This window comes from Lutjanus erythropterus, chromosome 2 (genome assembly GCF_056507025.1).
Source record: "Lutjanus erythropterus isolate fLutEry1 chromosome 2, fLutEry1.hap2, whole genome shotgun sequence".
NCBI lineage: Eukaryota > Metazoa > Chordata > Actinopteri > Lutjaniformes > Lutjanidae > Lutjanus > Lutjanus erythropterus.
In genome coordinates this window covers 5,465,098-5,491,832 of record NC_139318.1, presented here as the reverse complement: position 1 = coordinate 5,491,832, position 26,735 = coordinate 5,465,098, and the positions used below count along the sequence as shown (strand labels likewise).

Sequence of the window (26,735 nt, the reverse complement as noted above, 5' to 3'; positions counted from 1 at the left end):
TGCTTTAACCACAGTGAGTTCATCCTGGTCTGTCCACGCACACGTCTCAAAGGCCTTTCTCAGAGTACCTTGACAACAGTGAGGGAGTAGAACTGCGTTGCACTGAAGAGCGGCCATGTCTGCATCCATCTGCAGCACCGATCACTTACCCGACAACAAAATCTACAGCTCATATGACTGTCTGACCAGATTCATACAATTAAGACATTAGCTGCCAAACCAAACTGTTAACTGCTAATCAGTATTCATTCCACTCCAGTAGTACTTTATTTCCTAAACATTTCATAAAGGTTTCTGAAAAAGAACTGTGATTTTATACTGATTATAGGGCACATATTAACTTCTCTGAATAAACTGCTCCAAGTAAACTACAGATGTTCTGATACCATTTTTTCCCTTTCCCTGATACAGATCGGCCGATACTGAGTATCTACTCATTCAATGTCTTTTCTTTATTTTAATTAATTTATTTAATTATTTTATTTATTTTTTAAATTATTTTTCTACATTGTAGATTAATGTCAGAGACATCAAAACTATGAACTAAGGAAATATAAGGCCTTATGTAGTGAGCAAAAAATGTGAAAACAGGGCAAGGCAGTCACAACAGGCCTTATCAATTCTGTGAAGGTTCCTGATCATTCTTAACGCCATTTTCACATCATCCTATATTATCTTAACACTTTGTTGAAAACATACACACGTTAAAACTTTACAAATGAGAAAAATATTCATTTAGGCTGAGTTAACAGGTCGTCTTTGTTTTTATTTCCTCTTATCACAAAAGAACACAGGACATTTTGGCCTCTTTTATAAATGTTCACATTTAAATGCTTTATGAAAGCTGTACTGCAGATATAAACCTTAAATCTGCACAATTTCCTCGATAGTCTTCTATTTATTTGGGGACCCAAATAAAGTCTCCTGTGACCCACCTGTGGGTCCCGACCCAGTCTTTGGGAATGACTGATCTAAAATACTTCTGCACTTGTAATCAAATACAAGTGTGCACAAGTTTTTTGCTCGTTGGTATTTTAGATTCTGCAAACTGTCGGAACAACCCTAAATTAAACCAAAGTAAATATTACTTGAATATTCAATTCTGTATACATATATATAATTGTACATAGATTCTGAAGCTTGTTGTACGACTGACCTTTGGCGTCTGCTGAGCCCACGCGGTCCCCCTTCGCCATGCTGCTGCTGCTGTTGGTGCTCGTGGAGTTGGTGCTGTTGTTGGGAGAGGACATGGACGGTCGCCTCTGGCTGAGGAAGACCCCCGGCGCCATGGGCTGCGGGCCCCCCGGCGACTTCACCGTCCCAGTGTTGAACTCATGGTCTGTCAGGCTGCCATCTTGGGAGTCCAGATTGTGCTCCGGCGAGCTACTGTCCTGAGAGAGTTTCGGGGGCTCCTCGATTACTATTGCCTTCTTTTTGGTGCTTTTCTTCTTCTTCTTTGTTTTCTGCTGCTCCTCCTATTGACACACGGTTGTTGTTGATCAATATTTGCAGGAAAAGTTACTATAATTACAAGGGGTCGACTGATTACTGACCTAGCCAACTTCTGGATCAGAATTTTTACGATTGTCTTTTTTTTTTTGTTTTTTTTAAATCTGAAAGTGCAATATTTTATAATAATGTTGAAAACTTCTGCTACAATTAAACATTTGCCTTCATATAATTTCAGGACAAATTTCAATGTACCTTTTGTTTTAAGATAATTTTGAAAATATCTCTTTAAATTAAACATATTTTTAACAGAAATGGGAAGTAATTAAGTACCAGTACTGTACTTAAGTAGATCTTTAAGGTATCTGTACTTTACTTGAGTATTTCTTTTTCTGACAACTTTTCACTTTTACTCCCTACATTTAAACACAAGTATCTGTACTTTCTACTCTTTACATTTTCAAAACAGGCTTGTTATTTTAGTTTTAATGCCAGACGAAAACAACGTAAAAAGAAGAAAATGAAGCAAAAGACATAACAAGACAAAAGAACATGTAAGGTGTAACAAGACAAATACGATGTACCAAGACTTAACAAGACCACAGTGATGTAAAAGACAAAGACATATGAATATGAACAAGATGTAACAATACCAAAATTATGACATAAAAGATGTAACAAGACAAAAACAATGTAAAAGACATAAGACGAAAATGGCGTAAAAGACACAACAACAAAGAGAAGGTAAAAGACATGACAGGACATAATAAGACAAAAACAAGACAGTTTAAAATAAGACAGATGAAACGGGAAGAGAGGGTCACAAAGTGGACAAAAGGTGAGGTTCAGTTAGATTTGTACAGAAACATCTGGTAGAGATGTCCTTCAAGGGACGACTTTTTACTTTTATACCCTGACTACACTTCAGAGCCTGTACTTTTTCACTGGTACTCTAAGTGTTGACACCAAGAATTTTCCCATCAAATCTATATCAGTTATCGGTTTCCCTAATGACTAATAATTCGTAACATTACAGTCAACCCCTAATCATGATGTTTAACACACTGTCATGTCGTACCTGATGAGAAAGCTTCGCTGCAGCTGCAGCCAGTCCCGTCTCTATGGAGGCCACTCGAGCTCCGTCTCTCGCCGGCCGCTCCTGTCGTGGAACTGAGGGCCCTACCCGGGCTGTGATGACATCCACGTAAAGGTTTACAACACATTCGCTTCATAGAACTTCATAAAACTTTCATTAGTCATGCCAGTATTTACCTGTCGGGCTGTATGGAGTGTCGTCACTGCTTTTCCGTTTTTTCGATCTGGATTTGAAGACGGGATTATCCTCTTCAGACTCCAGCGAGGGGTAAACTGAAATCAGAAGATGTAACAGATTATGAACACGTCATGCATGTAAACTTCTCAATGAGCGGATGAAGAAAATTAAACTTCACCAGCCAATTATTGTCACATATGTAAAGCATAGAATGTGACTTAAGTGCACTTATTTCTACTTTCCATGCATCTAAAATGGAAGTTTCCAGTGACAGCATGCAGGCCAGCTGTGAGACAGCTGTGGACGGCCTCCTCCTCTCCTCCTGCTCGCAGCACAGCCATTCCAATCGAGACTTTCTAATATCTGATAATTGGATGATCAAGATAAAAAACGGCCTGTTTACAGAGGGAGAGTGCCCAGTGTGTGAAAAAACCTTCATGAAGATTTCAGAGCGAGAACGTTCGTGCTACGAACATCTAATTAGACATTAATTAGAAGTTCAAAAAGCATGTAAAATAACAATTGGGAACTCGTGTTAATGGCTTATTAACAAGCTGGGAGGGTCCAAACAGCTGTGTTTGGACACGGTTCACAAAGAAAATGTTTCAGAGGAAAAAAAAAGACACAAATTGGAGCGACACGAAAGGGCGGCTCTGGAAAGGATGCATGAAAAATAAACATAAAGCCTATCATCTACTCCTAATGAAAAGTCCCAGGCCAAATTTAGATTTAAAGAGCCACATGTTGATCCATCAGGGCTCAATGTGTTTCTAACAGCACCTGTTAGCAGCACAGACAATCAGCCGTGGCAGATAATTATTTTCTCATTTGTTTGCTCAAAAAATAACCCCGTAACACCGGCCTGACCTCAGAGGCTGCAGGCAGCTGGAGTGATTTTAAAATTCACAATAAACTGGAAGAAGGGGACAGAGCCCGACAGATATATCGACGTTGTTGGACCGATATTTTCCAATCACAGCAATATATATCTGTATCACTATCTGTCTTTTTTTTTTTAAAATCACATAAAACAAGAACAAGGGGAATGAGCCAGACAGATATATCATTATGATCAGACCGATACTGGCCTATCACAGCAATATCAGTCTATATCAGTATCTGTCTGTTTTTAAAATTCAAATAGAACGGGGACAATGGGATAGAACCAGACAAATATATCTTAGAGTCCAACTGATATATCAGTCGGCTCAATATTGGCCTATATCAGTCTATATCAGTATTGCTATATATGCTGTTTCACATGTGCCTATATGATTTTTTTTTTTACAGAATATAATGCAGATTGTTTTTATTTCATAGATTAATAAGCAGCATTGTATGTATATTTGATTGTTTTTCTTAATTAAGGTGCAATATATGCTTATATTTTCTTTGATTTGTTTTGTTATTATTTATAGTTATTTATAATTATTTAAAATATTGGTGAAAGTTTAAATAAAGTCTTAACCACTTTTGAGGAGTCACTTCAAAAAATGTGTTTTTATTTATCCAGTATCGTACATACATTATATGCATGAACAGAATATCAGCCTATATATTGATATAAGAATGTTTAATATCGGTTTTGGTATTGGCCCCAAATATTCAGTATCTGTCGGGGATGATTTGCCCATTGATGCTCACCATAATCTGAGTCTTTGAAACAGGCGTCCATGTGGTCCTGGTCGTCGTCGTAGTCCAGACTCTCAATACTGCTGCTTTTCCTGGGTTTCTTCGGGAGCCGTTTGGTGGGCCGCTTGCTGCCGTTGTTGCTGCCGCCGCCTCCTCCTCCCCCTCCTCCTCCTCCTCCGCTGGCCTTCTTGGCGGCCTGCGTGCTGTGCGAGTTGCTCTTCGACTGGCTATTGTTTTTGGACTGGCTGTTGCTCCACGGCTGCTGCAAGCTGTCTGAAGACGACAGGTTGGCCATGGACAGCATGCCCTGAATGGCCTCCTGTGTGCTGGGAGATGCAGGTGGCTGACTGTAAGTACGTCAATAAAAAATACACAACAACACAGCCATTACACAGCAGTCAACACGCTGGCAGAGGAGAAGAGAGACTGAGAGAAATCATTGAAAATCTCCATGTAAATGTCACCACTTGTACTATTAAGCATCATTAGCATCTCACACCTGCAAAATATTATAAATTGTACTGGACCTGGAAAGAGCACAGGAAAACTGTCAAAACTGTCATTTTCCACAGTACAGAAGCCCCGAGAAGCAAAGAAGGAAAAACTCTGGATCTAAATAGTTTTCTCTCCTGAGGTCATGACTGAAGAACAGGTGGGAAAAAAGTTTTGCCAGGATAAAAGTTACTTTTTTTTTTTTCATCTGGGAAACGGGTGAACAGGTGCAAATTTTTTGGCACAGATAAAAATACTATTATCTATTTGCTGGCCAAAAAAAAGTCATGACAGTAATGTTTCATAACTAGCACACAATATATGTATGTAAACATTCACTTGCTATTTTTTTTTCACCTGTTTCAAAGATGAAAAAGAAAAATTAAGGAACTGGGATGCACCAACAAAGATTAGATTAATTAAATCTAAGATTAGATAAGCATTACGTTATTTGTTAGCTAGCTAAAAGGTTAACAAAAGGTTGCACTGTTTGCTAGCTAGCCAAAAAGTTGGTGAAGCATTACATTGTTTGCTAGCTAGCTAAAAAGCTACACAAAATCTTACATTGTTTACTAGCTAGCTAAAAAGTTGGCAAAACATTACACTGTTTGCTAGCTAGCTAAAGAGTTAACAAAACAGTACACTGTTTGATAGCTAGCTAAAAAGTTAGCAAAACATTACATGGTTTACTAGCTAGCTAAAGAGTTAACTAAATGCCAGCAAACAGGCTGGCTAACTAAAACATTAGTTAGCCTTGTTAGCCTACTCATGATGGCTCTGCAGAGAAGCCCTAATTTCTCCTTTGAGATAAACCTGCTAGCTGAATTAATGAAGCAGTATGGCTAAATAAACAAAACTGGAGTGAAGGGAAGAGGAGATGCATCATAAAACTTAATTAGGTTGAGTCTTTCCTATTCAGTTTAGACTTAGAAAATGGATCACCAGAATTTTTTCCCTCTCTTGCCTCTCAGGGTTTTCATACTGCAGACCTGTGATCACTTTAAGAAGCAGCGATGAAAACACTTCCATACACCTATTAAGCTATTAGCTGCTGCGCAGAGCGACTATCAAACACAGCTAGAATGAACTGTGTTCTTCATTCCCTGCACTCACCCTGCTCCCTCTTCAAAGCACCAAAACAATTTGAGAAATTAACATATTTCAGCCCATGTTTTCATTCTTTCTTTCATTGCTCATTTGTAGCTTTCAATGTGGTGGAAATAGACCATCAAGAGCCGACCAAAACAGCAAACAGCAACAGGCGAGGGGAAGAGCCTGCAGCCACGCGGAGTTTGATAGATGAAGGCGGGATGAAACAAACTCTGACTTAACACAAACTGCTGACAGAATCTGCGTAAATTGTTGCTCCAGTCGCTAGTTGATTTTTCAGCTCGAAGCGAAGTTATAAAATTCAGCTTTTTCATCCAATTAAATCGTCGTAGAGCGGGTCGTTTGTTTGTCAGTGGGTTGCCCCATTAAGGAACGTTAGACCTAAAATTCATTTAGTGAGAGGAAAAAAAGGTCCAGTGGGAGCCATTAGGGCGTAACACTGCCTGTGTATGTACTGTAACCAGAGTGTGTTTAGATGTAAAAGTTTCATTGGTGTTGAAGGAAATGGAGTGAAGAGCCAGAGAACAGTGACATCAGGGAGGTCCGTCTACCTGTTGGTGCTGTAGTCTATCCCACCCACTTGCTTGCTCGCCTGCAGCAGGTCAAGAATCCCCGCAGCGCTGCCGCCCTTTTTCTTGACCTTAGAGTTGCGGCTCTTGACCTCAGGCTTGGCCTCTGTGTCTATGTGCAGCGTCTCCTCGTCTGAGGAGTCGACACTCTGATTCAGGACAAAGAGGACACAAAGAAAGAGACATGAGAGACCCAGCAACAGCATGTGCATTTGTTTTCTCCAGATTTGAGCTATTTTGTTCTCCATTTTAACTTGTTATTCGTCATGACTGTTTTCCCTGCAGTCTCATTGTCTATTTTCTGAAATGTTTTGCTTTGCTTTATTTTTTTTAATTTCTAATCTTACTCTGTGCCAGAAAACAACCCTGTCCCTGACAACTTACAACAATTTAAAAATGTGTAAAAAAAATACAAAATATAAAACTAACAACACCTACTGATACTGATACTTATTTTTTTTATTTGTAGTTATTTATAATTATTTAAAACACAAGTTAAAGTTACTGTTTCAATGCCCTGATACCAGTTTGGACATTAAAGTTTATTGTTAAACTGTAAAATATGCTCCAGATTTGAGCTATTTTGGTTCTCATGTTTTAACTTTTTATTCATAATGACTTTTTTCTGACAGTTTCATCGTCTATTATAGAAGTGTTTTTCAAACTTTCTGTAGATTAATCTGTTGATTATTTTCTCAATTAATTGATTGATTGTTTGGTCAATACATTTTTTAAGTTCAGTGTTTCCCAAATGATGTTCTCAAAAGTCATGTATCCACAATGTCATTAATAGTAAAAGAAACCAGAAAATATTCACATTTAAGAAACTGAAATCATAAAGTTTTGACTTTTCTCCAAAAAAAAAAAAAAAATGCTCAAACCAATTACTCATTGATCAAAACAGTTGGTGACTAATTTAATAATTGATTACCTGATTAATTGTTGCAAGTCTAATTCATATCAATGCAAAATGATCATCCTAACCAACAAAGGCAATCAGTTGCCGACTAACCAATCAGAGCGTTCAAGTGTTTTATGTTTAACACAACCACCATCCCAGCATTTGTTTAGAGATACACATCATGTGTTGAAGAATTAATGAGTAAAGGCAACTTTCAACAACTTTTGACAACTTTAATTCCTGCTGCACAACTGAGCCTAAAGTGTAGATGAGAGGCCTCAGTGCTTTCAGATTAGAATGTGTTCTGTTTTGTCTGAGGAGTGTCAGCCTGTCTGCTACACAGAGAAACTCCTAACAGCTTTTATGACACTGACATTGTTGCTTTCGTAATGTAGCATCCTCCTGTCTAGCGTCCTGATGATACATGATTCTATACGACGTGAGACATGCTGTCTAAAACTGAGCCTTTCTATTGTATTTTTAAGCTTTTGGTGTGAGCTGTCCTCATGTGTGCATGTTGTCCCAAGATCTTCTCTGTGCACAGACATGAATTTCTATTCAAGAGCAGCTTAGGCTCCTCAAGTTTATTCTTTTGTTCATCAAAGTGTAATCTGATCACAACTATAAGTTTTTCTTCTGACACATGTAAACAAAACATGTAATAATACAGACCTGCCTTTGGGTCTTTGTAGTTTCATTTGATAATCCAAAACTAATTTGGATTTAATAAAATTACCACAAAACAAGAGACACAAAATCAAACTGGATCCGGGGGCAGTCACCCACTTTACCCATTTAGTCATCCAGCCGTGGATCTGACTGAAGTTAACCGTTAAGACTACAGTATGTGATGTTACAGTTCGGTTTCCAGCGACCTCTCATCAGTAAACACACCAGCATCTGGCAGAAGGCGGTTTCTTCCTCTTCCGCCCTTCGCGCCACAGCTATTTCCCTCATCAGTGTGTGGTGGTCCACAGCTTAGGGAGCTGCTTCTTCTCATTTACCCAGAACATTGAACGTTTAACCCAAATTATTATTATTTTTTACATTCTCTCTTTTATTTTTTTCTTATTAAATCGAGCTTTACAGGAGCATTGCAGCATGTTCTCATGCATGAAATCCCCCAGAACATGATTGGCTTTTAAATAATTCAGCTGAAAAATATCAGCGCTCGTGGGAGGAGGTAGTTGGCTGAGTCCAGTGTTTCAACAACTATCAGTCACTGTCTCTTCATGTACATACAGTAGTATAATAAGATTACAACAGCTGGAATATTAGCCTCTTAATGTCACAACATTTGATTATCATCAGCTCATTGGTCAGAGGTCATGTGACATGTGAAACGTACCTTGGTCACCAAGGGTTGGAACTTTGGTTTCTTGGCTGGCTGGATGGGTTCTCTGATGTCCGACAAAACTGGAAAAACAGAAATTCATCATTGAGCAACAGCTAAAATATGCATGTTTTTTTTTTTTTATAACAGTAGACAGTAGGCCTGGTGTCAATCTAAAATCTGTTGGTATATTTAAACATGTTGTAATCCAGCCTGATAATTAGACTGAAGTGCAGTTTCATTCTATTCATTTAGTTGTAGGGACAGTATAGTACAAAAATATCACTTTCACAGTATCACGGTATGTGGTATTGCACTATTATTACTCTTATTATTGTTATTATTATTATGGTCAGTTACAATTCCTTTGAAAGGAATTTTTTTTAGCTTAACAAATGTTTTAATATAATTTCATGAAATATTATGACTTATATTTTATTAATAACACTACTATGGTAGAATTCATTGCCATAGAGAAGCAAATGTACATAGTATGATAAACATATTCATTGACTCTGGAGGAACAATAAAATCATTGTTAAATCACTAAAAATCATTTTAAAATGAATATTTTGTGTCAAACTATTGATTATTTGGAACATAACCATGTAACAAGCAGGATAACGTACAGTGAGCAGGTCACTGTTGTGAAATAAAACCATAAAATCATTTTAACATTAATATTTTGAGTCACATAAATGTGCGCCAAAGATTTTTTGAGGTAAATAACCATGTAATAAGAAAAATTTTTCACAGCTGTCAGTTATTAATCCCATCTACAGAACTTTGATTGGTCAATTGTTTTTCTAGCCAAGGAAATCTGTGGTCAGTGAACACAACAGTGATCTATTTTTATCACTGAACAAGTCAGACGCTGGAACAGGGCAGGTTGTTTTATATTCAAACATATGCCAAACTATGGAAGCCCATTTCTGCCAATAAGATGAAAAAATCTGTAAGTCATTCTAATGAGAAACTCTCTCAACTTTCAACTTTCAACTTTGTTGAAATAACGACTAGGTAACTCAAACCAGCAGCTCTGGAGCTGCATGTGGCTCTTTTGCTCCTCTCCAGTGGCTCCCTGTGACTTTGACAAAAGTTATAAGGAAATTAATTTTAACATTTCATTTTTATTTACCATTGTTGAAAGACTAAAGTGATTCTTAGATCCTTCAGCTGTAAAAATGTGCAGCCTACACTGTAAAAAAAAAAAAAACTCATCGTTTTAAGGCTCCTACCTCCACAGAATTTTGAGTTTTTAATCAAACTTATGTTTTGAAATAAACCAAACAAATGTTTGCTATCCTATAATCTATAATAAGTGTTGAGATCATTTAGTTTTCTTTACTTTTCTTTACATAAACTTAAACTTGGAGTAAAACACTGCATTTCAAAAATTGTGATTTGTCATTATTTGGGCACTTAAAAATTAAATTCAGTGCAGTTGAAAATATTAAATTATTAACCATCATCTACTTTCACTTCAATTAATTTACGCAACAATTTCTGATATACAATTTTTGGTGGGTTTTCAAAACTTAAGAGTTTGCGTTGGACCCCAAACTTCTAAAAAAGTTGCCTTGAAATTTTGAGTTTTCTCAACTTTTTAATTTGACTTAAAAAAAAAAGTTTTAATATTTTGTCAACTAAAATGTGTGTCATAGCATCTTCTGCTTGGTGCCTTTTCCACTAAATATTGACTACTCTTGAGTCTCCTGAGGCTAGATACAGAAGCCAAATCCAAAAAATGAAACTTAAGAAGAATTTAAGAATTAATTTAATAGTTGCAGCGGCAGACAGATTTTTTTTCTCTTATTGGCCAAGAGTGGTTCTTTAGGGAGTAGGGAGGGTTACAGACCTCTGACTTAGAGGTCATCACATCACATAAGGTTCTCCTTATAATGACTTATGAGTTTTTTTGTTTTTTTTTAAATCACCTTGGCAGTAATGGGCTTCTATACAAAACTGCTTAATGCATCAGTACTAAAAATTAAAAATTCCCTGATTTAGACCAAAAAATAATAGATGAAAAAATAAGTGAAAATAATAATTTGACCAATGCCAATTCTCTTTCGATACCTAATGCCAGGGACACATTTAAGTTAACACTCACTAAATGTTGAGGTTTGATACCCAGCCCTGGTTGATAGTTTATATAAAGTGAAACACTACACGATTTAAGTCCCAGATACTCACAGGAGTGATCTCTCTTAACGGTGTTCTTTTTCCGCCTGATGGGGAACTCGTCAATCTTCAGCTCCCCCTCGTCTGAGACGTACTCGTACTCGTCTCTCACTGGCTTGGCTTTGTCCTCTTTTAGGTTTTGTAATGATCCAAAAACACTTGAGTTGGTCTGAGGTTTCAGCGTCTTGGAGCTGAAAAGGAAACCACAGGACAATAAGGCGGTGATGCGGGGCTCAGCCAGGCACTCACAGTGAGAAGTCCTTGAATTAGCTCTAATGGATCTGGTGCTGATAGCCACATAGCTCTATAATCATCATAATACACCACATGAGAGGGTTAACGTGCTCGCCTCTCCAAAGACCTTTCATGAAACGTTTATGTGGCAATCACAGCCATTCCATACATACCCGAGCATTTTCTTGTGAGACATAGTAAAGCTGAATTTGTCTTTATTGCTTGACAGCGGTGTTCTGTCAAATTTACACTCCTCCTCCATTTTCAGCAGGGAGTCTGGTTTACTGTTCTGTGAAGTGAAAAAGGAAAATAATGTCTCACAGCACATAAACAACACATCACCATGATGTTAAATGACACACACATAGGTTTTTATATTGACAGATATTAGCATATTACCAATATATTGGTATCTGCATTTAAGTGACAAGACTGAAATATTAAAGTTTAAAAATGAATTTAAAGTTGCAGTTATTAATATTTACATAATAACAATTCAAGCCTAACCCACACTGGATTTTTAGGGCTCATGCCGATATTTGAGAGTAAAAACTTATATCTTATATCATTCGGTTATGTAAAAAAAAACAAAAAAAACAACAACAACAAAGTTTTAATATTGGACAACATATTCACAGACATCAATATATCTGTGACAAACCAATATCAGCTCCCCTCAGCTCTGCAGAGCATTTTAGCCTTTTAGCTCTTTAATTTTTGGGGCCCATGCAGGTTAGGGTTAGGACCACTATCAGCTGACCAATATATCAGTCGTGCTCTATGTAAAATGACTTAAATGACTGAGTGTAATGTAAAAGAGATTAACAACAGAGAACTATGTTTGCCAAACATGACTCCAAATAAGCATTAATGTTGCCCCACTGCTGTGTATATATGCACGTTATTTTTTGCAAACATACTGGCCACAAGAGTTTTATAAGGTGATAATGTATCACAGTTGTGTTTACAGCTTTTTTCATTGCACCCCAGTGGAAAATAAATAACTAATTGCAGCTTTAACAGTCAGAATACAGGCCTGCCAACACTACACATTAATTCATTTATGTTTATTATAGTTTGGCAAAGTTTATTTAATAGTTAAGTTTATAGAGTTTATAGTTCAGATTTTAGTCTAAGATTTACAGGTAATTTTTTCTTCTATCTGACATACATGCTGGTGTATTTGTTGTCTTATATGGTTGTTATTAGTACTAATTTAGTTGTGAAGTTAAGACTGTACTGTTTATTTTTCTCTAAAAATGTTCAGTACATATCTGTGTCAGAACCAAATTTAAAGAAACCTGGTCAAAAGTGATCAAAACAAACATGGGATCAGATTTTTTAAATTCTATCTAATATCGATATTGCTAATGGCTTCAAAAATCCCCAATTTTTCACGCTCTAATAAGGATCACAATTTCATTCCTGCAGGCTTATTTGAATATGCCCTTAACTTGTATCTGCTTTCTTTCAGAACTGTGCATCTGGTTGCGTAGAAGTCACAGTCTCCTTCATAACAATTATTTTTTGCCCAAAATGAATAAAATTCTGTCTTTTTGTCTGTATGTCAGATTTTATTGTCTTTTGCCAACCATTTAAATTTAACCAATAGTACATTCAGGATCTGCATGAATTACATATTAATACACATTAATAAACATTGTTACATTGTAATAACACATTGTTATCTTATTCCCTTTTTCTTGTAATAACTTCCTTTCTTTTTATATATGTAATACCTTTTTATCTTATATGTTTTTGTCATGTATGATTTTCTTTTTTATTTTGAATCATATTGAGTCTAGGCCTGTCTACATTGTATTAGATGTTCTATATAAATAAACTTCAGCATGTTGACGCCTTGAATGGGATACGGAAAAATACTGTAGCTGTCACCAAATGGATACTGCAATTATCTGAAATCCAAGCGCTTAAATTTTCAGATGTTAACATATCAAGTGAACACACCCAGCTCATTTTGTTTGGATTTAACGTCTGTTATTTGACTCCAAAATGAAACGACTCAAACTAGAGAACGTATTATCACCACTTATCTAAATACAACACAGTTACTGTTCTGTAAAATAGTAGAGGGGAGTAATTTGATTTAAATAATTTTAAGGAACGGTTAAGAAGACTGAAGTCATCTTGATGTTAATCTTAGATCTTATTCACTTATGACATTTTCTGACCCAACTTAAACTGAACCAAATCGACAGAGAGGAATGCAAAACTGCTGCCATCAAAATCACCACCGAGCAGACTATGTAATTAACTGAAATCCAAGAATATACATTTTCAAATATTCACCCCTCAACAATTTTGACTCCTAAATTAAAGGCATGTGACGAGGCGGTGCAACCTGAAACTGACATTTCAACTTGTCTAATGTGCGTCTTTTAATTGACAATAACATATACAGTATGGGCTTAATTGCCCCGTGCACACAGAGGAGCTGCGGACTTCTCCATGAATCAGCGGCGATCACGCTGAAGATGCGGTCTCCAGTGACCTTGGTAAACATCTAACAGGGTCTCTGCTCCATCTGCAAGTGTTTGGCCTGATGTGGAGGAGCACTTGGATGGAGATCCTTGGAGGGACGGCAAACATTCCACAGCAGTTTGGCATTGAATTTTCCATGAAACTAAAGCCCTTGAACGTCTTCCGTTCAACAAAATTACACTTTTGCTCCCCTGTTGTTCAGTAATGACACAACAAACTTTTTTTTTTGTTAAAAGATGAGGGCATATGTAAATACTTAGATGGAACACAGTGGATATGGACGTGGCGTAATTCCATTAGGTAAACTGTGGGAGGGTGGATGTTTCTGGAGCAGCTCTGATGAGCTGCAGGCCTCAAATGTGCGACTTAGGCCACATCATTATTTTTACTGATTGCTTTGAAGTGAAGTGTGCAAATCACTTTTGGATGATCCTGCATTTTTTTTTTTTGTTCAGCTGCTCAGCTTGTAACCTTCACAATTGCTCGAGTCTTCTTTTCTAAAAGGCGCCAAGCCTTCAGTTTATTTGAACTTTGAAAGGTCTGTGATATTATTTGCTTTGGCCTGTAACAGACAGGCATTAGTTTAAATCATGGCAAAACATGTCAGCTGAAATATTCTTACCTTATACTTCCATTTTGCCTCAGTCTTGTTTTTATTCTGCTCTCTTATTTCAAACTTCTCCACATTGTTCTGCTTCGATATTTCCTTCTCTGACATACTCAGGACGTTCTTAACAGCCTGTGAAATGGACAGATTTATACAAAAAAACAATTATTAACAGAAAAAAATCCATCCATCCAACAATAATTATGGGTTGCTTTCGTTCCCCTGCATATATGATTAAATTTGACAAGCAGGGGGTGTCTATTTGCACCCAGGTGAGAAAAGGCATGCAGCAGCCACTCAGCTATTCACCCCCATAAAAAGTAAAAAACTCTTTATGAATTAGAGGTTGCCAATGGTAGCCGAAGTGGCTATTTACACTATGGGTGTAACATTGTTGGCTCTGTATCCGGGTGCATGTATTTGCCGTGTCAGGCTATATACATGCGGGAGCAACCAGGGTGCAAATAGTACACCTCAGATGCAAATAGCACTGTTGGATACAGACCCCTGGGTGCTTGTCTCTGCCATACTAGGCTGTATACAACCGTGTATAAATAGCCACACTGGCTATTCCACCTTGCATGCAAATAGCACTGTTGGCTATGGACACAAGGGTGTGTCTCTCTGCCATGCTAGGCTATATACACGCAGGTGAAAATAGCTACATTGGCTATTCCACCCCAAGTGAAACCCTGCATGAAAATAGCATTGTTAGCAACCACCACCTGGGTGCGTCTCTATGCCATGCTAAGCTATATACACCCTGATGCAAACAGCCACATTAGTTATTCCTCCTGGGTGCAAACAGCATCTGTCATTTTTAAATTACTCTGGCATTACCACCTGCTCACTTTTGTCTCCTTGGTTAGATTTAAGAAACAGAACTACTTGGTTAGGTTTAGGAAAACATTGCTGCTTGTCTCTGCCATGCAGGTGTAAATAGTCACATTGGATATTTACACTGCAGGTGCAAATAGCACTTTTGATAGAGACACCTGGGTGCTTGTCTGTGTCATGCTAGGCTATATAAACTCAGGTGTAAATAGTCATGTTGGCTATTCCACCCTGGGTGCAAATAGCATCTGTCATTTTCATATTACACTAACATTAAAATCTGCTCACCTTCGTCTTTTTCGGCTGGTCCATTTTACTCAAGATGTCTTTTGCGTGGGACTCTAGAGCTGCGAAGCTGGAGGGTTTAGGAGGCGGCGACGACTCCTTCGCCTTCTTTGCCTTCTTCTTCCCTCCTTCCTTGACCTTTGGCACCTTTGGAGGCTTGGGGGCCTTGGGCATCTTTGGGGGTTTGGGAGGCTTGGGAGGTTTGGGGGGTTTCGAAGCTTTCTTTCTGGCCTTCTCTCTGCTGGGCGAGGGGACGTGGGCTGGGGAGACGGGCTCTTCGGGCTCGGAGTGGGTGGATGGTGGCTCCTCCACTGGTACCTTGATGCTGGGCTCACTCTTAATGGCTTTTGTTGCATTCTAGACATAAAGGCAGGGAATTGTGAAGTGAACTATTAGTAGATCAACTGAAAAAAAATCTCTGACAATTTCAATAGTTAAATTAGGCATTATTTATTTATTAATTAATTAAAAAATACTGATCCAATGACTGTTTTAAGGCATCAGTCATGCCACACTGGTACATTGTGATGACCATTTGTCATGATCTGTCATGCCATTTTAGTTTCATTTATTTTCCAAATTTAAGTTCCTCATCTCGCGGGACCTGGGATCTGTGAGCACACATGAAGAGAGTAGACACTACAATGAGGTACATCTCCACAATAATTCAGATTATTCACCATAATTCAGATTATTATGCTTGTGTGAGATACTTATCCATAGTCAGTATTTAACCTACAGTAGATGGCAGTCCAAACGCTCCCAATTTGGAGAAGCAGAAAGGTGTACCAACACAGACGCTAAGCAAAGAACTGACACTGTTTTAACTTGCCATCAGACAGTGTTTTTTGATGGGAAACTGCTGTTATATAAGTCAAACATGCCCCCCTTTAAACCAACCAAATTCCATTGGTGAAATCAGTCATTTTACCCACAGAACATGAGAGTTGCTGGTCTACCGCTAACTTGTTTGGTTAGCTTGTTTGTTATTGTGTGACTCTGGTGAATCTGAATTAACCTTTTAAAACACCAAAGTCGCACCAACAAACTAAAAGATCGAGGCAGCAGTAGATGAGTAATTCCAGTGTTCTGTGAGGTAAAATGACTGATTTTGCCAATGGAGTTTGGTTGTTTTGGAGAGAGTGGTATTTGCCTTATATAACAGTTCCAGTAGTTTCCTGCCTAAAAAGTCTGTCTGACAGCAGTGTAAAGCAGTGAAAACATTCTAAATATAGCGTACAGTTCTGATATTGATTTTTTTATGTGTCACTGCTGAACCTGTCCACAGCAGTACATTGATTAGCTTCCTACACTGGTACTCCTGTTGCCTCTGCATGTCTGGGCCCATGTCAGCTACCATCTACTGTAGTAAGTGTAATACACTGAGTAAACTCCTCATTCAGCCCCACTTCGAATAATCTGAACTATCCCTTTAATGTAATTCTAGGACTATAAAGTCATGTCTCAGATATTATACAATACAACTGTAATATATCCTCTGGAATAAAACTGAAAATATAAAGCTTTCTAGTGATGTTGATGCCAGCGTTTGATTTTTGTGAACTTCCCTTTGCGCAAAAACTCAAACTGCCTTCAAAGCTAATACAAAAGGTACAAAAAAATCTATTATTTTTTTCCCTTATATAATATCAGAGAATTCCTTTCCACTCAGCATGAGAAGAAAACAGTAACATTTAATGTTAGCATGAAATTGGATTAAATTGCAGTCTAAACAGTAGTGACTGAGATATCTTTGGACAAAGACTCTCAGATCGCACATCAACAACATAATTTTCTTGATGTAAAAATTGAAACCGTTGTCTCCCACAGCCACATGGGGCCACCGAAGTGTAAAACTAGCTGGAACTTTGAGAGAATGGTTTGATCACATCAGGTTTATGCTGAAATAAAATCCAAGTACCTCTGACAGCCTGATCTCTTTTGCAAGATCTTTGATGAGCTGTGATGGTTTCATGTTCTCTGGAAGCTCATCTTCATGTTCCAGCAGGGCCTGTGGGGACGGAAACACTGTCAGTCCTGCTCACAAAATCTTAGATGGACATCTGACACACACATACTCATGTGTCCTTACCTGTTTTTTAGTCCAAGCTCTGAAGGCTCCATTAATGATTTTGGCACCATGGATCAGGTACGGGGCTGGCTGCTTATTTGCTTTATGTAAACCTGAAGAGGGAAAAAAAAAAACATGCAAATGTTATCGTGAATGAATGATGACTTTGAAACATACAGAGATTTACAGGATGTAAGTGAAGAAGCCGCTCACAAACACAAGAACAGATGAGCTGACACTTCAGTGTTATTGCACAGGGGAGGGATTCTGGTGACTGTGTTTAGACAAACTGTTCTGTTACCAGAATGAACCAGAGCTGAGCCCCAGGACAAGTCCACCTCCCTGCTCACTCGCCCTGGATCACTGTGCATCTGCTAAATCACCAGAGTGTCAAATGGAACTACTGTCTGTACATTCTGTGGCTGGTGATTCTTAACATAAAGCTCAATATTCTGTGTCACCTCTTCAAGTGCAGTGAAATAAAGCTTATTTAAAGTACTACACAGAGTGTACTGCTACTGTTTTATGAGTGTTTGATGTCAAAGTTACACTGTAAAGCCGTGCTTACTGCCTTACAACATGATCATAATGTCCCTTTATGTTCAGTGTGATGTATCGCACAATTTAAGCCAGTTTCAAGTGTTTACTACAAGATATTTGCACCTTACAAAACAAATGGAAACCAGTGGCTGCCTGAATCTGCAGGAACAAGATACACTTTGTCTCTGTATTTCAGTTTTTGTGACATGTTCTGGCGTACATACTTGCACCTTAGAAGCTAGAAGCTACAATAGTGAACTACAAGTCCTAGTAGTATACAAGTATACTTGCATGAACAAGCTCCAGTGTGCCCTGTAATATGAGCTGAGATTCCCTTTTGTCAAAGCTTTTTTCTTTTAGCAAAATCAGCAAAAATATAAAGAAAACATAATTTGTAGTTGAACTGTTAAAGTGACAGCTCACCACAGAATCAATAATACCTATTTTACCCTGCCCTGTAGTGCTATTTATCCATTTATCCGTTTTTACTGTGAGTTGCAGAGTTTTGTAGATACTGGCTGTAGAGATGTCTGCTTTCTCTCCAGTGGGACTAAATGGCACTCGGCTTGTAGTGATCAAAGTGAAAAAAATGAGAAAAATTAAAAACCTGTGTCTCTTATCCAAAAATCACGATCCCTCTAGTAGAAAAGAAAGTAGTCCCAGTAGATTCTAAAGCAGAAAGAAAGTAGTTCCTACATGAAACTGCCCACAACAAGGTCTGTGGATTATCTTGAGTAACTGGGTCATGATTTTTGGAACATTTCTGCAACTCACACCAAAACTATCGAGCTGGATAAACAGCACTACAGACCAGGGGAAAAATATGTATTTTTGATTTGGGGGGTGAACTGTCCCTTTAAAACTACCAGACTATGTATGCGTATAGTACAGTATATCACAATATACCTGCCAATATTTATCTTTTACACCACACGACCCGCTGGCAGGTTTGAAAGGCATATTTTCTTTTAAAAAAAAAAGCCAAGATTGCAGCATATCATAATAAAAAATAGAAATAATTGTTAGATTTTCACATTTTTGACAATCCTCGAACAACTTTTGCCAGTTTTTGCCACTTTTGCCCTAACCTGATCCTATAAAAACTGTCAAACTATTCCTGGGAAGACTTGGATAACTAGGCTGCCAGGCTGAGGCTGACATGCTTAACTTGACTAAATTGGTTCTAACTTTTGCCAACTAGTCTAGATATTCATCAGTCTAGAGCTGCAACTATTAATTGATTACCTCATTGTTAAATCATGGATAATCAATTAATTGGTTTGAGCTAATTTTTTAGAAAAAAGGTAGAAAATCTCTGATCACAGCTTCTTAAATGTGAACATTTTCTGGTTTCTTCACTCCTCTCTGACAGGACAGAATATCTGTTGGGTTGTGGAAAAAACAAGATATTTGAGAACGTTTGATGGCTGTAAGAATCACTAATCGACATTTTTCATAACTTTATAGACTAAACAACTAAACAATTGATTGAGAAAATAATCGACAGATTCATCTACAATGAAAATAAATGATTGCTGCAGCTCTGCACCAGTCTAGATTAAACCGTGACAGATACAACCTTGATTTATGTGAACTTATGGAAATTAAGCTTTTATGTTGATTCCTGTTTAATTTCAGTTTAAAGCGTAAAGTTTTGGAACTGGTCCAGTAGATCACCTCAGCCAGCAGCTGCAAAACAGGCTGCAATGTAATCCACTGGGGCAAAAGCTCCTGTACGTCCACTGAAAGCGCTTGATTTTGGCCCTTACAGGCTCAGATTGTTATTCTAATTGTCTGACAAAATTATGGAGAGGATCCCTGCAGAGACAGGCCTTTTTGATAAAGAGTAAGATATATTTTGCTTAACCAGAAACAGATGTTACATCACTCTGTTTAAAGCCTCAAACTCCACTGACAAAAACATTTTCATTTGCAAACTTTGCTGCCTAAGTAAGTTTGTTTGTGTTATTGTGTGACTTTGGTGCACGTTAACATGTGTTAAAACTCCAAAGTCACACATTAATACAAACAAAATGTTTTGCCCCAGAATGTAAAAACAGAGCCTAGGTTTAAAGGGACAGTTCACCCAAAAAGTCTAAATTACATAGTTTTCTCATGAATGTGCTGTTTATCCATGTAGATTTTTTGGGTGAGAGTTGCAAAGTTTTGGAAATATCAGCTGTAGAGATGTCTGCCTTCTCTCCATTATAATGGGACTAAATGGCACTCAGCTTGTGGTGCTCAAAGAGCCAAAAAAATATATTTGAAAAATTCAAAACCAGCATCTCTTTCCAAAAATCATGACCCGGTTACTTGAGATAATTTACAGACCTTGTTATGAGCAGTTTCATGTAGGAACTACTTTCTCTTTTTCAGTAAAAAGATAGAAAGCAACATTGCTGTTGGACTAGTGCCATTTAGTTCCACTATATTGGAGAGAAGGTAGACTTCTCTTTGGCTGATATCTCCAAAACTCTGCAACTCACACCAAAACAGTATAGAGGGATAAACAGCACTACAGGCCAGAAGAAGAATGTGTATTTCTTAATTTTGGGGTGAAGTGTCCCTTTAAAAACACCAGAATTATCCTTTAATGGCAGAAAAGCACCATTTGAATATCTAAGTAGCTCTATTAACAGAAGTGGATTTTACAGGCAAAACAGGAACTTATCAATAACATTAAGGCAAAACAGCAGCAGCAGTGAAGTGAGTCTTTTCCTGCTCTCAAAGAGCTGACCTTGAAGTTAAAAAGAATAATGGCGTATTAATGGCAAAGCCTTGTGGGTAAGAAGCAGTGCGCTGCACACACACAATACACACATACACAGAAAATGGTGGAAACATAAACAGTTGGCCCAGGCCAGCTGAGGGGAGTTTAAACACAGGCTTGTAATGGAGCAAGTGATTCTAGCTGGGCCAAACCTTTTGAAGCTAATCATCTGTGAACTCTGCGATTCACCGATTTAATGACTGAAATAATATTAGAGCATCCAGCTCCTCATCTGTGCAGCAGACACACAGCCATACGGCGAGCGTGCGGCTCGGAAAAAAGGCCTTTCTGACAGTGTTTGTGTTTTCTCTGCTTTCATGCATTCTTCTGCAGGAACGGCCGCTTAAATGAGGATGTAAGTTTACATTTGAATCCCACATATTGGAGCAAAAAATTACGTCTATAAATGCATCAAGCTGATTTACCTTTGAATCGCTCAAGGAGATGTCGTCCCACATACCAGCACGCCGTCTCAAAGTTGGGGAAGGGGGTGAGAGTTTTGACCTTTAGCCGCTTCTCGATTTCATACGCTCTGCGGAGAATAAACCGACATGTTTCAGCTAAACATCGCCGTGCATTACCAACAGGTTTGTTGTTGCAGGTTAATGTGGGGAATTCATAAACAGACTAGTGGAATGTGGAGCTAAAACCATGTCCTAAATGAGGACCCAGCGGAAACTAGTGTGTCAGATCAGCCAAGGTCTTCACGTCAGACTAAATCCCCCCCAAATGAGGACATGACTGCCTGCAGGAGGCACGGCAGATCACAGCAATTAAAACAAAACAAAACAAAAAAATAAGATAGCTTAAAGGCTGGATATAATAAGACAAGTGTCCAAACCTCATCTGCATCTCCACACTCAGGTTGTGGACAAAGTGTCCAGAGAACGCCAGGCAGTCGACCGGAGTCAGTATTGCATTGATCCAACCTGAGGAGGAAAAACATCCAGTGGTTGTAAATCATATAAAATATTCTTGTTTCTACTCAAAGAATGCAGAAAAATCATTACTATATATTATTACCTGTTTCAATTAACTATTTAATCCACCTCCCATCATCTACTACATTATTTTACAACTGTATCCATCATTATCTTTTACCATAGTTATTATTATTAGATTTATTTAAGTTTCTGCAACTTTTCAAGATGTTTTTGATTGATTATTGCTGCACCACATGTGTAAGGCTTACCAAACACCTTACAGCAACAAGAGTCAGTATGATTATGTAACTGTTAAATGATCATATTGATTCTCAAAGTGGCGTCTATGGCACACAAGGTGTTGGATTTAAAGGAGCAATATGTAGCCACTGCATGTGCAAAAATGAGCACAGCAGTTCAAATAATGAGTCGGAGTCATAGACTGTATATTAAATAGGTTGTAATCATGTTTAATATGATATACGGTTGACTCGAGTCGTTTCTACCTGCTCCTTCTGACAGGCGAGCTGCAGGAGCTCTGCAGGAGCACAGGATGCATACAACCTTGTAAAGTGACAATAACAAGCAAGGATGAGTCCTCCGCTGTAAGCTGATCAGCTGTTTACTGTCAGTTGTCTGTCAATGTAAAGTTAAGCCTGTTCTCCTGAAAACAAAAGCCCACTGCTCTGAAAATACACACTCTGGATGAGACTGGATGGATTAAGTGGCTGCCTGTCTCACTGCTGCCAAACTCCATTAACATTTTGCTCAATTTAACAGTTATAAACATCCACTAATTCTACAAGATTATAAATGATTTCGTACAAGTCATGAACAAACATTTAATCATTTGGCAAAGATTCTGCATTAATTTGAACTCTGATTAATGTTATTCCGGTGTAAAATGGAAATTTCAAAGGAGCTGTATCGTTCATGTCAAATGAAGCGAGGATTTCAACTTAACATGTTTCCTTGATCTCTGATAACACATTGTCCTCATTTTATGACTTATTACAGTAAATATGTTACAAGTTCCTCCTTTAAATTGATATCTTTATTTAGCTTAATACTTAAACAAATATTATTTTAATTTTAAAATTAAAATAGTTCATAGATTATGTTCAAGACTATAACTCTAGGAATCTTTATTCCTTCCAGCAAAGCAGACATCACCCAAACAGAGATTTTTTAACAACTGTCTACGGTAACAAATAAAGTGAATGAATGGAAATATGATGACGAGCATCTCAAATATGACTTTACTGAATTAAAGGGACAGACAAAATGTCTCACATGCCTGCAGTGCCATGTCAGTAAGGTGATACAGCTTCCAAACTGCATTTTATTTAGGCATTAAGAGTAAAACACTTTCTCTAAATGTGTATATATTTTAATTAAACACACACACTCAGTATTTTCATCTCTTGATTTCTTGAGTTAAGTAGATTTAAATTTTAAGAACTACCACTATTAATTTGTCAATACTTATTTAAAATAACGGATTACTCTCTTAAAGCAAAAAAAAAGAAATCCCAGAATCCTACTGTCTTTAAATTCATTGTCCTGCCCAACTAAAACTCCAGCTGCTGTATTTTCTTATGAAAATATGTCAAACATCTTTGATTCCAGCTTTTTAAATGTGAAGATTTTCTGCATTCTTTCCTCTTCTGTGACAGTAATTGGAATATTTTTGGCTCGCAGAGGAAACAAGACATTTGAGGACATCATCTTGGGCTTTGGGAAACACTGATCAACATTTTTCACAACTATTAATCGAGAAAATAATCAACCGATTAATCGACTATGAAAATAATAATTAGTTGCAGCCCCATCTAAAATCTAGAGATAGTCACTTTACGGTTATACAAAAACTGAAAAGAAGCGGAAACCAGAGTCAGTTCAGCATTTTTGCTTGGAAAAATACTTATTTCAGTACGAAACATTATTTAACATAAACTATAAACATTCCACATGTTTTCTCCTACACACATGGTTCATCTCTGGAACCTCAATTAGAATTTAAAATAAAGTTCTGTATGTCTAAACATGCTTGGAAAGCTTTTCAGTCTTGCAGGTTTTATGTAGCAAGTGAACATAAAACCCAGATGAAGCAGTATGATTCAGACTCAGTTATACTGATGACCCGAGTGCGGCTCTGACCTGATGGGATGAACAGAGTCTGGCCTTGCTTCAGAGTACATTTGTAACATTTGTCCACCTGGTCGGCGAAGAACATTTCGCTGTGATTGGACGACGATCTCCAGCGCTCGTACAGAGACAGGTTGGCAGAGGTGGGCTTGATGAGGAAGAAGATCTTTTCTCCCTGCAAACACAAACACAATCATATTTTCTGGCATCATCATAGTCTAATGTTTTCCACATTTCCTCTTGAGAGGATAAATTCAGAGCGGCAGAAAATCAGCGCAGCAGAAACTGATTCTCATCACATCATCGACTGCCTCCTATCTATTTTGTTACAAGGCCAGTTCTGACTCAACATTGCTGGTCTAACCATCAGTGTGACAGACCTTTAGGACGTGGTACCAGACGGAGGCGCCACCGCACTCGATGTGGAAGTCTGTGTAGCTGTCTTTGACACAGATGAGACAGTATTTGGTGACTTTTGGCTTCCCGAGCAGAGCGTCATCAGGCCAGTAGTTTTCTACCCAAGACAACCGCCGCACAATCTGTGGACTCTCCACGATGCTGTTCATCCTGTCCCAGAAAAACACACAGAAATTAGTCCCAGCAGTTTTCCAGACTGGCATCTTTATGAGCCAGATCTCACTTTAGACTCTTCACTTCAAACAGGGCTGGTGCAGCTTTTTGAGAGTCAGATTCAAGCACTTTTCAAGCACTTTCAAGGTACCTAAACCTCAAACTTCTCTGGAAGACTTTATTGTCTAATTGTTACAATAAAAAGTTCCTGGACACCCACAGCAATCAATTCATGTTGTCACTTTGTTTATTTGACCAGCTGTTCATATTGACTGGGGATGAAACGATAATCAGGTTCATGATAAACCATGAGAAACTTCCTGACAATCAGTATGACCATTTCAGATTTGAATTTTAATTCATTGTGATAATAGTATTTGATCACCATTACCAGACGCAGGTGGAGCAACAGTATGGGTTTGTTTTGTATCATATAAACACTGACAACACAAATTGTTGACAGATTTTCAAAATAAAACTCTGTACTTTTTAAATCATTTCAGAACATTTAAAACAAGACCACAACACTACTGATTACCACAATAATTTTGGTCACTATAATTGTGACATGAAATTGTCACACAGTTTCATCCCTAATATTAACTCGTTTGTTTTAATCAGAATTATTTAATACTCACTAATTTCCAGATAAAGGGATCAACAGAGGATTTTTCTAGTTACGAATGACAAATACGATTTTTCATTTACTTGTATTGAAGTTCAAGTGTATTCCTTTAGCTTGAAAACATAACTGTTAAAATTAAGTATTTCCAAAACTTTCAAAGACTTTTCATTTTTGTGATATGTCCGTTTTGGATGTTGTTGTTTGTTTTTGTTTTGTTTTTCCAGCATTCCTTATCTTTTCTTACATATTTGTACCTTCAGATGTTAGCCTATGTCAATGTCTTCTCTGATAAATGGAAAAAAAATCTCTGTAAAGTCAGAATAAAGTGGAAAAAATGTCCCCAGAGTCCAAAGTGGTGTCTTTAAATTCATTGCAATCCAAAGATTTCCAGACTCTCAAAGCCTTGATATCACATCTAAAATGCTAAAATAAATGCAGTTGCAAATTCCTTTAAACCCACAGAAATCAAAGTATAGTTTTTGTTTACCAGCTGTTCATATTAAGTTTGCTTTTATATTTTGATCCTGATTATTTAACGCTCACTTCACTCACTTCCAGAAAAAGATCCACACAGGACTTGTCTATCTATAAATGATGACGGGATCATTTCATCTCGGATATTAAAATATTTTTGGTTTACATGAGTGACTCTGTTGATGAAACACCAGACTTTGTGGTGACTCAAGCATTTTTGAAGGAATATATTATTATTATAAATTTAAGTATATTCTTAACCTTGAAAACATAATGTTGAAAGTGAAGCAGTTTCCAAACTTTATTTGTTCTGTGATCTGACTGTTTTAAATACTGCTGATGGTTTTGAGCCTTGAGATGTTAGCCTCTGCTACTGCCTTCTCAGATAAATGGAGGAAATCTTTGGAATAAAGTGAAAAAAAGTCCATCATAAGTCTCCAGATTCAAAAGCATTGTCTTAAAATAAAAACTGGAAATGTTGCAGATGTTTTTCCATCATTTTATACACATGTGCTGTCTCTGGAATTCAATTCAGCTCTTTCCCAGCACTTTCAGTGTACCTAAATCAAAAACGTCTATCATCCCATCTAAATTATTACTATAAATGCAACTGCAGGTTCCTTTACACCCACAGCAATCAATTTATACTGTCACTTTTGTTTATTTTACCAGCTGTTCAGATTAACTTTGATTGCATTTTGATCAGGATTATTTGATGGTTACTAATTTCCAGATGGATTGTTTCATTTCACAAATGAAAAGATCTGGTTTACTTGAGTGATTGAGTCGATAAAACACCAGATTATGCTAAAAATCTGGTGTTTCTCAAGGAATATATTCTAATCCAAATATATTCCTAAATATAATGATGAATGAACCTTGTACGCTGTTTGTACCTCGTGTCAGAGAATTCCAGGTTGATGACATTTAACACTTTCTTTCTGTTTGTGCTGTAGTAATAATCGACAAACTCTTTGAGCTTCATCTTGCAGTCGGTCTGTTTGGTGACGTCCACGACGTCCACGCCGACATCAGGACCTGAGACAATAACAGAGGACACAGACAGAAGACGTGATTAAAACAAGCCAAGGAAAAAAAACAAAACCGCCTACAAGCTAAACATTTTCTTTAAACAGGAAACTGGTTTACAAAATATGTCTGGAGCAAGTACACTGTTGAGATGTAACAAGTGAGCTCATCACTGAGCTC

At 37.6% G+C, this 26,735-nt stretch overlaps 1 protein-coding gene across 2 annotated transcripts in view; it reads right to left on the bottom strand.

Moving 5' to 3' along the window:
* Positions 1–26,735, bottom strand: part of phf2 (PHD finger protein 2) — a 58,409-nt gene that overhangs the window by 4,333 nt on the left and 27,341 nt on the right. The window contains exons 5-21 of one of the 2 annotated variants that reach the window (XM_084726818.1): positions 26,423–26,564; positions 24,238–24,424; positions 23,870–24,032; positions 21,628–21,715; positions 21,212–21,318; positions 17,498–17,589; positions 17,327–17,416; positions 15,409–15,762; positions 14,302–14,418; positions 11,351–11,466; positions 10,956–11,134; positions 8,775–8,842; positions 6,508–6,674; positions 4,367–4,680; positions 2,722–2,817; positions 2,528–2,637; positions 1,157–1,475 (exon numbers count right to left, since the gene is read on the bottom strand). In XM_084726818.1, the coding sequence (XP_084582944.1) occupies positions 1,157–1,475; positions 2,528–2,637; positions 2,722–2,817; positions 4,367–4,680; positions 6,508–6,674; positions 8,775–8,842; positions 10,956–11,134; positions 11,351–11,466; positions 14,302–14,418; positions 15,409–15,762; positions 17,327–17,416; positions 17,498–17,589; positions 21,212–21,318; positions 21,628–21,715; positions 23,870–24,032; positions 24,238–24,424; positions 26,423–26,564 (2,709 nt within the window). Of the gene's footprint in view, positions 1–1,156; positions 1,476–2,527; positions 2,638–2,721; positions 2,818–4,366; positions 4,702–6,507; positions 6,675–8,774; positions 8,843–10,955; positions 11,135–11,350; positions 11,467–14,301; positions 14,419–15,408; positions 15,763–17,326; positions 17,417–17,497; positions 17,590–21,211; positions 21,319–21,627; positions 21,716–23,869; positions 24,033–24,237; positions 24,425–26,422; positions 26,565–26,735 lie in introns of both variants that reach the window. The other variant, XM_084726811.1, reaches the window with a different exon arrangement.